The sequence below is a fragment of the Girardinichthys multiradiatus genome, unplaced genomic scaffold, assembly GCF_021462225.1.
Source record: "Girardinichthys multiradiatus isolate DD_20200921_A unplaced genomic scaffold, DD_fGirMul_XY1 scaffold_31, whole genome shotgun sequence".
Classification (NCBI taxonomy): Eukaryota; Metazoa; Chordata; class Actinopteri; order Cyprinodontiformes; family Goodeidae; genus Girardinichthys; species Girardinichthys multiradiatus.
Genome location: NW_025917684.1, coordinates 36,696 through 53,749, shown reverse-complemented (window position 1 = coordinate 53,749; position 17,054 = coordinate 36,696). Strand labels below are relative to the sequence as shown.

At 41.6% G+C, this 17,054-nt stretch overlaps 1 protein-coding gene across 1 annotated transcript; it reads right to left on the bottom strand.

Annotated features, from left to right (window-relative positions):
* Positions 1-705: 705 nt before the first annotated feature.
* LOC124865168 (gastrula zinc finger protein XlCGF57.1-like) lies at positions 706-15,728 on the bottom strand. The gene is made up of 3 exons (XM_047360133.1): positions 15,450-15,728; positions 14,503-14,688; positions 706-2,769 (listed from the first exon to the last, which is right to left on the bottom strand). The coding sequence occupies exons 1-3, from the start codon at positions 15,586-15,588 to the stop codon at positions 1,178-1,180; spliced, it is 1,917 nt and encodes a 638-aa protein (XP_047216089.1). The 5' UTR covers positions 15,589-15,728; the 3' UTR covers positions 706-1,177.
* Between the last annotated feature and the right edge of the window lie 1,326 nt (positions 15,729-17,054).

Sequence of the window (17,054 nt, the reverse complement as noted above, 5' to 3'; positions counted from 1 at the left end):
TTAAACATGCCACATTCTCTACTACACCAACGTTTCAAGAATTTCATAGCTTCTCTACCAGAGAAAACAAAATGTTAGATTTGTTGTATGTCAAAGACTCCTGCATCTCCAAAGCAAGACCTCCTCTAGGTAAATCAGATCAAAATCTTGTTTTTCTCTGCTCGCAATATACATACTATGCCAGCCACATGGAGAGGACCATCAATCCCATGACTGTGTAACCGAATATATAAACTTCCGTGTGGATAACACCATCCCCATCAGAAAGGTGAGATGCTTCTTCAGTAAGAAACCCTGAATCACCAGTGACCTGAAGGACTTGCTTAACAGGAAAAAGGAGCCTTCAGACAGGGAGATAGGGAAGTATTGAGGATTATGGAGAAGCAAGGACAGCAAGAAGGTGTACAAGAAGAAGCTGGAGAGAAAGCTCCAGTAAAAACATCAGATGTGTGGTCAGGGATTTAAAAAAAATCACAGGCTTCAAGCAGAAAGACAATCAAACGGATTGATGTCTGGACAGACCTAAAGACCTAAAGGAAACTCACCCATCATGACGGTTCACGAACAGCAGATCATAGATTAAACATTTTGTTCCAACAATCACAATGAGGAACATGTGATCTCTAACAAAAAAGATGGAAAGCTTGATCTACTACAAGGACTAAGCCAGAATATATTGTGGATTCAAAGATGACAACGCAGTACTTTGTGTTTTATTTTCTTTATTTGTACAGTACTTTCCTGCAATACTGGTAATTCCACCAGAGAGCAACTCCTAAAAATATTTCTGTGAAAGAACAAAGTTATCCACAATGGGGTGTTCCTGGCTGCAAGTTTATTGCTACTCTATGATCGAAATGGGGCTTAAATAATGCTTAAATCTTTTCCTCAATCATAACCAGCAAGGAGTTTTCTTTCGTGTAAATTCTACTGTGTTGGTTTATACTTGACCCAAATGTAAAGTTTTTACTACAATTATCACACCCAAAATATTTATTTCCAGTTTGGACTCGTGTGTGTATGTTTAAAGATGACGGTAAGGCAAAAAAAATAAAATAAAATAAAATTAGCACTACCTCTCAACCAAAGGGATTCTCTCTGCTGTGTGGATTGTTGTGAGTTTGTTAAGAATTTGAGGTTGAAGCAATTTTTTTCTACATGCATCACAATCAAATGGTTAGTCTCCTGTGTGCATTCTCATATGCTTGTTGAAATATGACTTGTCGGCAAATTGTTTTCCACAACTACTACATGTAAAGGGTTTGTTTCTTGTGTGGATTCTCCTGTGTGTGTTTATTTGTGACTTGTAGGCAAATTTTTTTCCACATGCATCACAACTGAAGGGTTTCTCCTGTGTGTGGTCTTTTGTGTGCTGGTTAAAAGATGATTTTCGGTTAAATTCTTTTCCACATGTACCACAACTAAAGGGTTTGTCTCCTACGTGGATACTCAGGTGTTTGTTTAAATCTGACTTTTGGTAAAATCTTTTTCCACAACTATCACATCCAAAAGGTTTTTCTCCTGTGTGGATTCTCACGTGTACATTTAAATGTGACTTCCAGCCAAATCTTTTTCCACATGCATCACAACCAAAGGGTTTGTCTCCCGTGTGCATTCTCATATGCTTGTTTAAATATGACTGGTCAGCAAATCTTTTTCCACAAACATCACAACTAATGGGTTTCTCCCCGGTGTGGGTTTTTTTGTGCAGGTTTAAATGTGATTTTCGGTTAAATCTTTTCCCACAAATATCACAAACAAGGGGTTTGTCCCCTGTGTGGGTTTTTATGTGCTGGTTTAAAATTGATTTTCGTTTAAATTTTTCTCCACATGCGCCACAACCAAAGGAGTTGTCTTCTGTGTGGATTCTCATATGTTTTTTTAAATGTGACATCTGGTAAAACCTTTTTCCACATGCATCACAACCAAATTGTTTGTGTCCTGTGTGGATTCTCTTGTGTTTACTTAAATTTGACCTGTAAGCAAATCTTTTTTCACAAGCATCACAACCAAAGGGTTTTTCCCCTGTGTGGACTGTCATGTGTCTGTTTAGTTTTGGTATTTGGTCAAAACTTTTACCACACTCACCACAGTTTAAATTTTTACTACTCGTCTGGACTTTTGTCTGTGAATCCATTATTTTATTTTCTCTGAAACACGTCTCATTACCAGAACAATCTGAAGACGTTAATCTTGGATGACACGTCATGTGACTCTGAAGAGAGCGTCTGTTAGCAAATTTTCCTCCACACTCAGAGCAGCTCAAAGATTTGTTGACAGTGTTTCTGCCTGATCCTGGAGTCCTGCTGTCCTTCCAATCATCCTCACTGTCTTCAGTTTCAGAGTCTGATATGCGTTTTAGCTCAGAGTCGTGATCCTCTTCATCATCTTCACTGTCTTCAGTCTCTGAATAGTTGGAAGTGTCTCCATGAGTATTTAGATCTGGGATCCTGCTGGATTCTGCTGCTCCACAGTCCTCTACTTTAATTTCTGCTTTTATCTGGTCACCTGAGCTGCTGTTTGGAAGATCTTTGTCTTCTGTTTGATGTTGATGAAGCTGAGAGAACAGAGGTTTCCCTTCATCCTCTTCACTCTTCATATGAACAACAGTTAATGGAAACCTGGTATCATCAGTCTCCTTCTTCACATTCAGTTGTTCTCCATCCTGGTTGGCCCAGATTCTTTCACTTTCCTCCTTTATGTGGAGGATCTGCAGCTCCTGCTGGTCCAGATCAGGACTCTGTTCTTCAGGAGCCTCTTCTTTAACATCTGTAGACATCATTGAAACAAATTACATGCGTTATGAACAACTTTAACTCGACAATGTTACAAAGATGATAAAGATTAGAACTAGCGAACAAAATTTGATCAGTAGTATTAGTTGAAAAATTATTAGTGTACAGTAGGTAAAAACAGAGATGCCATGATGGTATGATAACCTTGAGTTAAAACATTACAGTTTTACATCATCATGGTATAAATACAAAATTCTAAAAACTCAAATATAAAAATTATTTAATTGCCATTCTTTAAAATTAAAAAAGAACAGTTAGTACATTTCTGAGAGTAAATAAAGTATATTTATATTTTTGTACACAATTATTGCTATTATTAAGCATTTTGAATAACCACTTCTATTCGTTGTTTTGTCCACCAGACCCATGCTCCATCAGTTCTCAGATGTGTTGTCTGACTTAGTTTTTAATACCAATAAGATCCCCCACCTTCAACCGCCACCAACAGGGTGGACTTTGCCGAATGTCTCCCCCTTTCTCTCTGCCCCTCTTTCCTTTCTGCCTACTGTCAAAAAATGAAAATTAAAAGCCTCTAGTGCTGAAAAAAAAATCTTTAAAAAAAGGAAACTAAAGACCTCAAAGACCTAATCTTCAGATACTTAAACTGGCTCTAGGGACGTGGAATGTTACCTCGCTGGGGGAGAAGGAGCCTGAGTTTGTCCGGGAAGTTGCTAGAAATAGTTAGGCTTACCTTCATGCAAAGTGTGGGCTCAGGAACCTAGCTTCTCGATAAAGGTAAGTGTGTCTTCTACTTGGAGTGGCCTACAGGGGGAGGTGGTGGGCTGGGATGGGTTGTCTTGTCGCCCCCTAGCTTAGCAGTCTCGTGTTGGGGTTTACCCCAGTGAATCAGAAGGTCTACGGGTTGCGGAGAGGTCTCTGACCGTTGTTTCGGTCTATGTTTTTTCGGTCTCTCAGGGACTCTATCACTTCAGCGCCCATCTAGGAAACAACGGTGACACCTGGAGGAGTGTGACTTGGAAGAATGGCCTTCCCAATATAAACGCGGGTGGTGTGTCATTATTGGACTTCTGTGCCAGTCACGGATTGTCCATAATGAACAACATGTTCAAGCATGGTGTTCATCAGTGCACATGGCACCAGGACACCCTAGGAAGGAGGTAATTGGTCAACTTTGTTGTCGTTTCTTTGGAAGAGAGGTGCTGAGCTGTCCACAAATGCCACCTGGTGGTGAGTTGGATCCGCTGGAGGAGGAGGAAGCTCAACAGACTTGGCAGGCCCATGTGTATAGTGAGGGTATGCTGGGAATGCCAGGCAGCTCCCTTGGCCAGGGATGTATTCAACACTTGGCTCCAGTGAGAGCTTTGACCAGATTCCAGGGGAGATTGGAGACTTGGAGTACGAGTACTATGTTCTCCACCTCTATTGTCAATGCTGCCGCCCGTAGTTGAGATCCTGTTCGTAACTTTCATTGACAGATTTCTAGGTGCATCCAAGGACCAGCGTTGTTCTGGTTTGGGGACCAGTGAATTTCATCTCTCCTTTTTGAGGGTGACGTGGTCCTGATGGCCCCCTCAAGCCAAGACCGACACCATGCACTGTGTCCAAGGATATGGTTTTCGAACGGAAAAGGGTAGCTTGCCCTCTTCAGGTTGGAGGGGAGCGCCTACTTCAAGTGGAGGAGTTCAAGTATCTTGGGGTCTTGTTCACGTGTGAGTGGAGAATGTAGCAGGAGATCAACAGACGGATCAGTGCGACTGGTGCAGTAATGAGGACACTGTGCCGGTCTGTTGCGGTGAAAAGGGAGCTGAGCCAAAAAGCGTAGCTCTCAATTTACCAGTCGGTCTACCCTCATTCCTGCCCTCACCTATGGGCATGAACTTTGGGTCATGACCAAAGAACGAGATCCCGGATACAAGCGGCTAAATGATCCTCCTCTGCAGGGTGGCTTGGTACTACCTTAGACTCCCACCGAGGGGAGGCCCAAGACACCCTGGAGGGACTATGGCTCTTGGCTTGCCTGGGAACGACTTAGGCTCCCCCGCAGAGAAGCTGGAGGTGTCTAGGGAGAGGGAAGTCTGGGTCTCAGTACTAAGCGTGTTGCCCCCGCGACCTGGTCCCCCATAAAGCGGAAGACGACGAGTACGTGTACAGATAAGGTCATTATAGTGGAGGGATTTAACATTTATGGTGACACTAAATGTGATAGCCTAAATGCAGCCTTTAATGCCATCTTAGACTCAAGTGGCATTGCTCAAAACATTCAAAACCATACCCAGAAACCTTGTGATGGGATATGGCATTGAGTGTGAAGAAATAACAATATTTTCTCATAACGTTGTTCTTTCCGAGAATTTGTTAAAATCTTTTGAGTTTAATTTAACTGAGTATTCAACACCTCAAAGAATATTTCATTAGAGTATATCATTATCAGACAACAACCTATAAAGAATCCATTACTTTTCCTCATAATCACAGAAAAACACAGTGGGGGGCCATTCCCTTTCACAAATTGATTTTCATGTTCATAATGTTACCTTCTCATTGCATGGTGCATTAGACAGTGTTTCACCATTGAAAAAGAAGGTAAAATTTATAGGAGGATCTGGCAGGTAAGGTCACACTGCTGCAGGCTCTCCCTAAACTGAACACCGATGGTGGATGATGGCTCTATGCAATAAAATGAAACAACAGTTTAGAAGTTGCCTGTGTAGATTTAACTGAACACATGTGCATCACTAACAACCAAATTAAACAAGGGGAGACTTTGTCAGCCCACTGTTTAAGGTTTGTACAGAAAGGTAACAACTGACTGCTAAGTAGATTATGTAAAACCTTCTCATGTCCTTCTCTATCGAGGAAGATGGATGCAGCTGCTTTCCTCCTGGTGCTGTTCTTATTAATAAGCTCATTAACATTCTTTGCTGCAGCTGTCTGTTAGAAAATAGCTGCAATCATGACTGGGTGTAGCAGTTAGTTTGAACCAAGAGAGAGATATTTAGCTGGTACTTGGTAACATTTTATTGTTAATAAACAGAATCACAGAAGCAGCTTGCAAACGTCTAAAAAACGAGATTCACCTCAATGTTTGCTCTAATGCTAGGCGACCCTGATAGCATTTTGTCTCCACTTTCTGCATAGCAGGTGGCAGTATTTCGGACAGCCTAGCAAACCGGGGTGTGTATATAAACGTTAGCCAGATCATGCAGTTTTACTATAATCTTATATCAATGCCATAATACTTGTATAAATTGTGCAACGTTCAGTTAGTGTGTCTCACTTTACTTGTCAAAAAGGAAGAGCAAGTGAGTCAAAATGTTAGAAAGTGTCACAAAATGAACTTACCTCAGCATGTTGCACCATAATTAATAGAGACATAAAACTGAGAGAAAACCAGAGCTCTCACTGTGATTGGTTGACTCTGTTTCCCTGACAACCCAAGACCAATCATTCTCTTCCCTCCTTCCACCGCTCCCTCCCCCACTCTGCTCTTGCCTCTCCAGACACAGCTGGGTTTTGGTGCAAACAACAGCAAGAAATGTTTTAAAAGTCACACGCGTGGGGAGGGGGTTGTGCACCTGTAAGGGAGGAGTTGCGTGTGCGCAGAAGCAGATTCGAGAGGTTCTGGTCATTGACTTGTAGTTGTACTGGGAAAAATTGACCTATGTTAAAGAAAATACAACTATGTAAAGCATTTTTTTTTGTGTAAAAATGTTCTGCATGTGAAAATTGTACACACAATCGTTTTCTCATATGTGCGAGAATGAAAAATTTAGTTTTATAAGTTACATTTTTTTTGCCGTGCAATGTCTTACATCATAATTCACAGACGTTCACATCCAAAATCTCCAGTCAGGTCTATGCAGCCCAGTTTTAGAAACACTAGAATGTACTGATAAAATCAGATGAGAAATGTAAACATTTTTCTTCACTGGTGTAATAAAGAAAAAACTTTTATACATTTATACGCTTGTTTGTCCTGACTGAAACGTAGCGAATCATGACATTTGTGTACCGTTACAAAGATATCCTCTTCCTGGGTTTTAGTGTCCCAATGATCCTAGGAGCTATGTTGTCAAGGGCTTTATGCCCCTGGTTGGGTCATCCGAGGCAAACAGGTCCTGGGTGAGGGATCAGACAAAGTGCAGCCCACAGACCTCTTATGATGACTGCTATAGATGGAAACAGTGTTCCCTCGCCCAGACGCGGGTCACCGGGGCCCCACTCTGCAGCCAGGCCTGGAGGTGGGGCACGCTGGCAAGTGCCTGGTGGCCGAGCTTTCATCCATGGAGCCCGGCCGGGCATAGCCCGAGGAGGAACTGTGGGTCCCCCTTCCGGTGGGCTCACCACCCGTGGGAGGGACCAAAGGGGTCAGGTGCAATGTGGTATGGGTGGCGGCCAAAGGCGGAGACCTTGGCGGTCTGATCCTTGGCTGTAGAAGCTGGCTCTTGGGATGTGGAATGTCTCCTCTCTAGTGGGGAAGGAACCTGAGTTGGAGTGCGAGGTAGAGAGGTTCCAGCTAGAAATAGTCGGGCTCACCTCAACGCACGGCTCTGGCAGTACACCACCACAACTGTTTACAGTGGGGAGGGTGTGCTGCTGACCTCAACTCAGGACTTTGTGGGTCGGTGGGTGGAGTACTTTGAAGAGCATCCTCAATCCCACCGGCACGTCTTCCACTAAGCCTTCCACTGGGGACCTTGGGGCAGGTTCTCCAATTATTGGTGCTTAGGTCACCGAAGTGATTAAAAAGCTCCTCAGTGGTAAGGCCCCGAGGGTGGATGAGATTTGCCCGTAGTACCTTAAGGCTCTGGATGTTATAGGGTTGTGTTGGATAATGCGACTGCAGCATTGCATTGACACCAGGGGCAGTTCCACTGCATTGGTAGACCGGGGTGGTGGTCCCGCTATTAAAAAAGGGGGACAGTAGAGTGTGTTCCAACTATAGGGGAGTCACACTCTTAAGCCTCTCTGGTATGGTCTAATCGGGAGTTCTGGAGAGGAGGGTCCATCGGATAGTCAAACCTTGGATTCAGGAGGGCAGTGTGGTTTTCATCCTGGCCACAGAACACTGGACCAGCTCTACACCCTCAGCAGGGTCCTGGAGGGTTCATGGGAGTTCGCCCAACCAGTCTACATGTGCTTTGTGGACTTGGAGAAGGCGTTCGACTATGTCCCTCAGCAATCTTGTGGGGGTTGCCTGGAGTATGGGGTACCAGGCTCTTTGATACAGGGGTTTGGGTCCCTGTATGACCGGTGTCAGAGCTTTGTCAGCATTGCCGTCTGTAAGACGGACTCGTTTCCGGTGAATGTTGGACTCCACCAAGGTTGCTCTTTATCACTGATTCTGTTTATAACTTTTATGAACTCATCTATGATCATGATCGAAAGAACAAGATCACGGATACAAGCGACCGAAATTTGTTTCCTCCACAGGGTGTCTCCGTTAGAGATAGCGTGAGACGCTCGGTCATCCCGGAGGGACTCAGAGTAGAGCCACTGCTTCTCCACGTCAAGAGGAGCCAGTTGAGGTGGCTCGGCCATCTGGTTAGGATGCCTCCTGGGCGCCTCCCTGGTGAGGTGTTCTGAGCACGTCCCACCGGGAGGAGGCCCAGAGGAAGAGCCAGGACATGCTGCAGGGACTATGTTTCTCTGCTGGCCTGGGAACCCCAAGTGGCTGTGAGAGGGAAGTCTGGGTATCTCTGCTTAGGCTTCTGTCCCCACGACCCGGCCCCGGATAAACGGAAGACAATGGATGGATGGATAATAAGTTACTCTTAGAGGTCAAGTAGTTTTACACAAATGTAGTACAAATGCTTAATGAGATCATTTTAATTTTGCTTATTAAATGAAAAACATTGTGCTCCATCACAGGATTAGGTGTGCTGGTGTTCTATTAATACCGATGGTAAGTCTAAAGAAGGCTGCTACATCTATCAATTCTGCTGCCTGAGGTTGGGCATATAGATTTTTGTAGTGCATTTCAGAAGAGTTTTGTATGTTTTCTAAATCATGAGGACTTTTTTTGTACAGGGGTTTTTTAAGTTTCTGTATACATCATTCAGCTTGTAGTTTATTCATTCTCCATGCCAGTAGCTTTTTAGATTTAAGGCTGTTTTCATAAAAATTTTGTTTGACTAACTTTTCTCTCCTCTCTACTTGATTTTCCAGTACATCATTTAAGATTTTTTTTGTATTAATATCTTTTAAAATATTACTATCGCTGTTCTCTACATGCTTACTGTCCAACACTTTTATCTTTTCACGTAGTACTCTAGTTTGATCAGCCTTTTCTCTCTTCTTCTGGGATGACCACATTATAAGTTTGCCTCTCAAGACCGCTTTAGCGGCATCCCATAGTGTGGTGGGGGACACTGTTTCATTGTCATTGGGAATTATGTATTCTCTTAATTCTTTTCTCACATATTTTGGACACTGTGTGTCATTGAGAAAACCTGTGTTAAGTCTCCATAAGGTCTCTGTGGGTTTGTTGTCAAGATGAACCACTAAGTATACCCCAATGTGGTTCGAAATATGTTTCACCCCAATATCGCTTTTTATGATCCTGTGTCTGTCTATGCCAAACATAAAAAATTTGTTGATTCTAGAGTATACCAAGTGAGGATGGGAGAAAAAACGTAAGCATTTCTCGGCAGGATGTAATCCCCTCCACACATCAACCATGCTGATTTCCTTAATTAGTTTTCGAATGTATATTGCTTCAGAGCCAATCTTTTTTGTTTTATTTGAAGAGTCGAAGGAGGGGTTGTCTCTTTTCTCTTGCTCTCGGTGGAAGACACACACGTTTTCTCTCCTTCCCTCCCTGCTGATCCTAGCTTCTGCTTTTTGTCTGTATTTTTCTCAGAATCTCGCTTTGCATATCCTCCAAACTTGTAAATTATGGATTTGGTCAGCTGGTCTCTCAACGTAATTGGTCAAATTTTTTTTTCCAATGGGAAGACAGGGTAAAGGAGACCCTCTTGTCCAGGCGGGACGTTCTTCTCTGGATACATAATCTATTCTTGGCAGCAGTGGAAGATTGTGTGCCTGACTACGGTGTCGGTCGCGGATGTAGAAAATGTGTACATATTTGGACTTTTGATAACAGGATTTGTGCTTTTTGGAGTTGGTGGTTACCTGGCTTATCGAGTGATTCGCAAAACGTGGGAGGCTGTTCAAAGCTTTCCAAAGCTTCCTGCGATGTTGGATGGAGTCTGTAGAGCGATCAACACTCAGACTAAAATGTTAAGACAGCAGAATTGCAAGCTGGACACGATTCTTGAACAGAATTGCAGCCTGGCAGCGGTTGGACTCAGAGGTTAAAGGATATAATCTTGGAGAAGTTGTACGCTCCAGATCTGCGGAAAGTACCAGAAATTTGACTATTTGAATTCGTAATTGAGACATAGCAGTAAAACTCTTAAGGTGGTTGGAAATTCACTACTGCCTGAATAACATTTATTGTTTTTCTAAATCTGGTGCCCCAATGTGGCCTGGGCAACTTCTGGTAACTGGCTATCGACAAAATATCTCCTGTATGTTCTATAAACACGAGGATCTTCCCCAGCACTCCCCTACCAGCTGTGTGCTGATAGGACTATGATTGATAAAACTTCCACCTCTCTTCTCAAGGACAATGGCGCTTCTATCAGTGTTGACAGTCTAATTCTTGCAAACACACTCAGACTTATATATTCACACCCTCAAGATCCCACCGTACCCTTGCTGAATCTTTACTTAAGTGTATGTTGCTTACCCCTGCTGAGGTTTTTTTGTACTGTTTCAGACTCTATTCTGCTAAGAATAGAGTCTGAAATATGATTTTTTTTCCTCCTATCTTACTTTACCTAAATGTGTGATTTCATTACTTTTCATAGATTTTACCAGCGAAAACCAAACATTATTAGTAACTTGGACTTTAGCTGCTCTTACACCAATGACCCAGCTTTCTTAATTAGATTACTTAGTTCAACTTCAGCACCAGTAAAAGCAATACAGGTCCTTCTCAAAATATTAGCATATTGTGATAAAGTTCATTATTTTCTATAATGTAATGATGAAAATTTAACATTCATATATTTTAGATTCCTTGCACACTAACTGAAATATTTCAGGTCTTTTATTGTCTTAATACGGATGATTTTGGCATACAACTCATGAAAACCCAAAATTCCTATCTCACAAAATTAGCATATTTCATCCGACCAATAAAAGAAAAGTGTTTTTAATACAAAAAACGTCAACCTTCAAATAATCATGTACAGTTATGCACTCAGTACTTGGTCGGGAATCCTTTTGCAGAAATGACTGCTTCAATGCGGCGTGGCATGGAGGCAATCAGCCTGTGGCACTGAGGTCTTATGGAGGCCCAGGATGCTTCGATAGCGGCCTTTAGCTCATCCAGAGTGTTGGGTCTAGAGTCTCTCAACGTTCTCTTCACAATATCCCACAGATTCTCTATGGGGTTCAGGTCAGGAGAGTTGGCAGGCCAATTGAGCACAGTGATACCATGGTCAGTAAACCATTTACCAGTGGTTTTGGCACTGTGAGCAGGTGCCAGGTCGTGCTGAAACATGAAATCTTCATCTCCATAAAGCTTTTCAGCAGATGGAAGCATGAAGTGCTCCAAAATCTCCTGATAGCTAGCTGCATTGACCCTGCCCTTGATAAAACACAGTGGACCAACACCAGCAGCTGACACGGCACCCCAGACCATCACTGACTGTGGGTACTTGACACTGGACTTCTGGCATTTTGGCATTTCCTTCTCCCCAGTCTTCCTCCAGACTGTGGCACCTTGATTTCCGAATGACATGCAGAATTTGCTTTCATCCGAAAAAAGTACTTTGGACCACTGAGCAACAGTCCAGTGCTGCTTCTCTATAGCCCAGGTCAGGCGCTTCTGCCGCTGTTTCTGGTTCAAAAGTGGCTTGACCTGGGGAATGTGGCACCTGTAGCCCATTTCCTGCACACGCCTGTGCACGGTGGCTCTGGATGTTTCTACTCCAGACTCAGTCCACTGCTTCCGCAGGTCCCCCAAGGTCTGGAATCGGCCCTTCTCCACAATCTTCCTCAGGGTCCGGTCACCTCTTCTCGTTGTGCAGCATTTTCTGCCACATTTTTTCCTTCCCACAGACTTCCCACTGAGGTGCCTTGATACAACACTCTGGGAACAGCCTATTCGTTCAGAAATGTCTTTCTGTGTCTTACCCTCTTGCTTGAGGGTGTCAATAGTGGCCTTCTGGACAGCAGTCAGGTCGGCAGTCTTACCCATGATTGGGGTTTTGAGTGATGAACCAGGCTGGGAGTTTTAAAGGCCTCAGGAATCTTTTGCAGGTGTTTAGAGTTAACCTATTGATTCAGATGATTAGGTTCATAGCTCGTTTAGAGACCCTTTTAATGATATGCTAATTTTGTGAGATAGGAATTTTGGGTTTTCATGAGCTGTATGCCAAAATCATCCGTATTAAGACAATAAAAGACCTGAAATATTTCAGTTAGTGTGCAATGAATCTAAAATATATGAATGTTAAATTTTCATCATTACATTATTGAAAATAATGAACTTTATCACAATATGCTAATATTTTGAGAAGGACCTGTATATTATTAGCACCTGAAAATGTGGATTAAAGCTGTTTTGTACCAGTGACTCAGCTTCACTAGTTAGAATTCAGTGGAATGATGAGACTTCTCAGCACAAGATGCTTTCCCCTACATAGAGGATTTAATAATATAATTACCTCTTTAGAAAGATTGGTTTAGAACCAGCTCTTACCAGTAAAACCCAAAGGATTATTAATGTTATCTGTATAATTTTAATGTTGACCAGAGATTTTTAGATGTCTTAGCATTTGATTTGTTTTTCTGTGTCTGTATCTGTGTTTATTTGCTTTGTGATTGTATTGTAATTGTATGTACAGCGCTTTGAGTATCTTGTTACTGAAAAGCACTATATAAATAAACTTACCTTACCTTATAAATATTCAGTATTATAATTTCCTTGTCATCAATAAAACACTGTACAGTATGTAGCCTCCTTTATCCTTGAAATGTGAAGAAACCCTGAAATTTTATTTATTTGAAATTAGAATGGCCACTCCTCTGGTATTTCCCCCCTCAAATGATGACAAGTACGTGTTTTTATAGCCCAGTTTCTTTAATTTCCCATGTTCAGTATTGGAGAGATGTGTTTGCTGACAGAAGATTATGTCCTATTTTTCCTTTTATCAACTTCTTTACTTCTTTTTATAGGGTTATGCAGCCCATTGACATTAAGGGTAATAACTTTGTATTCTTGATAAAGCATGAATTTATTTGAAATCTAAGTTTTAATCAAACGTCTCAATGCTGCAGTAAACAGTAAAACATCTGTCTGGTAGTAAAGAAAGAACATACCATAGAAACAAACATAATAAAAGTGACTTCACTTTCTGATGATTTAACTTAACTTCAAGGCAAAGGGTGGAAGCACTATTTATGGTAGGGGCTCCTTTCTTGTGAACATGAGTCTCCAACAAGCGATAATCAGAGCAGAGCACATCAGTGTGGTGATCGCTCCCAGATCAACCAATCAATCAATCAATCAATCAATCAATCAATCAATCAATCTGATCAGTGGTCCGTTTTAATGTCTAATCATGTCAGAAGGAAAACACACGTCACTTGTTATTAAATACACCAGGTTACTCACACCTTTGTTGTCAACTCTTCCATGTTAATCCACTAGGGCTGCTCATTACCTTGCTAAGGAAAATAATTCACTAATCTCCATCATTGCCTTGGAACGACTTTAATTTTTCCTGGATGTCTTTCATTTGCGCTCGTCGGCCCCGGCGCGATACTGCTCCTGCCGTCTCCTAGGGCACGTTACTCATTCCCATTGAGGGTGCAGCTCCTGTAGAGGTCTTCTCACTTTCTCCAGCGCCGTCTATGATTACTCCCCTCTTCTGTAGCTCCCAGTTCTTTTCTCAGTAGGTCCATAGTTTTGGTAAAATCTGTCTTTACCTCCGCCCGTGATGCCTGTATAAAAGCAATGATGCTAGCCTGAATAGCCTCCATGAACTCGTGCTCAGACTTGTTGCTAGTGTTGCTGTCTTCATCCAACGTTTCGTGTTGTAGTTCTGTGGTTTGTTGCAATTTCCCTCTAGTCTTTCTTCCCATTCCACATCCTATAGTACAAACCAACTTTTGTCAATTTTAAACTTATAATTTGTTAAGGGAAGGTCGATCCTCTAGGTGATTTTAGCGTATAGAGCCGTTAAACTCAGTACCATATGGAAGTCGCTGCCCACGTTTTCAAACACTAGAACGTACTGATAAAATCACATGAGAAATGTAAACATTTTTGTTCACTTTGAGGTAAAAACTTTTATACATTTATACGCTTGTTTGTCCTGAATGAATCGCAGTGAATCATGACATTTCTGTACCGTTACTAAGTTACTGTTAGAAGTCAAGTAGTTTTACACAAATACAGTATAAATGCTTAATGAGATCATTTTAATTTTGCTCATTAAATGAAAAACAGTCACATTGTGTTCCATCACAGGATTAGGTTTGCTGGCCCAGATATGTACTGTATGTATATATGTATCATTCATTTAATAAAGTCAACTCTGAAACTAGAGAAACATCTCATTTCTTCCTCCTTTTTATGAAGCAAATCTACTTTTGATCATAAAAGACAACCAGATGCACCAGACTGTTAGCTGCCAGACAGGAGACACACACACAAACAAATCCTTACTCTTGATAGGAGCTGCAGTTAATGGAAACCTGGTATCAGTCTCCTCCTTCACAGTGAGCTGCTCTCCTTCCTGACTGGTCCAGAGTTCCTCCTGTTCCTCCTTTATCTGGAGGGGCTCTGGCTCCTGCTGATCCACATCAGGACTCTGTTCTTCAGGAGCCTCTTCTTTAACATCTGCTGGCAGCACTGAAACACATTACATGCATTATGAACAACTTTAACTTCATGTTTCTAAGCTGGTAAAGATTCACATTAGAGAAAAACATCTGATCAGCAGTTTAGAGAAAACTGAACCTCAAGAACTGACAGTTTAGGTCATGTGCAGAATCTCATATTTAACCCCTGAATTAAATCACTATTATATAAAACATAATTGCCTGAGTTTTGTTGTGAAGCAGATGGTTTGTGAAGTAGAGATTGTTCATATGAATATAGCACAGAGACCAGATATAGCAACATTTTGCCAGTGATTTTTGATTAGTTGTAGCTTTAATTATTAAGTATTAAGTATGTGCTTTAACTTTATTCATTTATTGATCAACTATATTTTACTTATCATATAAGTAGCATTAAACATCTTCCTCAAACATTGAAACTAAAACAACATGAGATGTTTGTCCAAAACTCCTGCAGCTGTAATCATTCCCAACAAACAGATCTTTGTGCTTCCAGCGGCTCCCATACCGCTCCTCTACCGTAATACACCATGGATGGACGCATCTGATTTCTACCGTCAGCGATCGTCGGCTCACTTCACCGCAGTTAGATGATCCTCTGTCGTTTCAAACTCTAATATTTCTGAGCTGGGCTCCAGAAGCTCCTGCTGATGTTTCACTATCCTAACAACGAGTTCTAATTCAGAGGAATAATCCACCAGCAGACTGAAAACGGCTCCTAAACTTTAACTACCATCCACACAGTTGGCATGAAGAAGGAAACATCCAAACCTAATCTGGGCTGGAAAACATCATCCATCATCTGGTGTCTCTTCCTCTGCTGCGTCCTGCCGCTGTTTGAGCTCCTGCTTCCCTCCAGTTTCTTTGACCAGATGTTCCTCAAGCTGCTGGACTTCTTTCCAGAGTTCATCAACTGCTGCTGCTGCAGCTCTCTTACAGCTTTATCAACACTCCCGCTTCTGGGCTGCTGACGAACAGGGAACAAAGGATGAAGAACCCGGAAGAGATCCACGTGTTTCGGGAGAGGGGGCGGGGCCAGCGGAACCGGAAATCAAGACCAGATTTTTATTGTTATTATGTATTACCTTTTTTACGTTTGTTTCCAAACACGATGTTTCAAAGTGAATATTTCAAAATCCGGATGAAATGTGTTGAGACAAGGTAACAATTAAAATGTCGAGCAATGAGCCAGGAGGCCCCAAAGAATGAAAAACATTTGAACATTAGAACAAACTTCCAAGGAAACAAATATTTCTAGTTCTACCTGCCTTCTTGTTCCAACAGGTTTGGATATCATTTACATTTAGGTCAGAATCCTTGAAAAGGTTTCTCTCAGAGTTCATAAAATGCCCACAAATATCAGTTTTTTGAAGAGAACACGTATATTTTAAGACTTTTTAAGATTATATTTAGTTTTTTTTAGTATTTTTGTAGATGTTTGCTTCAGGAGGTTTGAACAGTTTTTCCAAAAATAAAATCTCATACTTTAAATACTCCTTTTCTTTAATATGTTTTTAATTTTTTATAGAAACCTTTTCAGATGTTTTTCCACAGAAGCCTTGAGACTTCTCGGCTCTTTCAACTTAGCTTTGGCTGATAACTCAGGAGAGAATCCTTTATTTCTCTTTGCATTTTTGATGCAGCTTCCCAGAAAATGACAAAACCTTTTTAAGGAGACGTGTACCAGTCTTCATTGGCTACACTTTGTCTCCCTCTGGTGGTGAAAATCTAAACTGCAGGAATTCATTTAAAGTAAAACCGACCAACTAGTTTCTTATTTTTATTTTTGATAGATCAACGAGTTTTACTAAAAAACACTTCTAAATATACATTAGATCCAACTTTGCTCACGTAATTTTCATGTTTTATTGAAAAAAGTGAAGCTTGAAATCATTGGAAGACCAAATGCACCGTTTCTCAGAAATCACGTGATCAGTGACGCACGAATCGTTTGTCCCAGCGCAGACACCATGCTGGTGACGTAGTGACGTGTGCACGCATTTGAGTAGCATTAAGTTGTTCCTTTAATTATTGAGTTGAACTTTCTTCCCATCACATTTCTTCACTTTACTCCATGTTTGATGTTTTCTTGTAAATAAATCCAATGAAGTAAAACCTTCTGATGCTGAAAGGTTTTACTTCATTCAACTCATCTACAAGAAAACAGACCCGTTGCAGTTCTGGTCCAGTATGGCTTTGAGCTAAAGGAGAAAGTCCAGATGGTGATCTCATTACTTTGTAAGCGTCTTGTAGAATAATTCACTGAATCTTAGTTATATGGAGGAACACCTGCGGATGTGTTTTAAGGCAACACCTCAAACACTCTGCTTCCTTGTGTGACATCATAGGAAAATCTAATGGGCTGAGCTGAAAATG

Bases quoted from the DNA above. Each gene is read 5' to 3' on its own strand.
- LOC124865168 (XM_047360133.1), bottom strand. From the start codon at position 15,588: ATGAACTCTGGAAAGAAGTCCAGCAGCTTGAGGAACATCTGGTCAAAG. The intron at 14,689-15,449 runs GTTTGGATGTTT...AATGTGTTTCAG, and splicing joins TGTTTTCCAGCCCAGATTAG to TGCTGCCAGCAGATGTTAAA. The intron at 2,770-14,502 runs GTAAGGATTTGT...TGATGTCTACAG, and splicing joins AACTGCAGCTCCTATCAAGA to ATGTTAAAGAAGAGGCTCCT.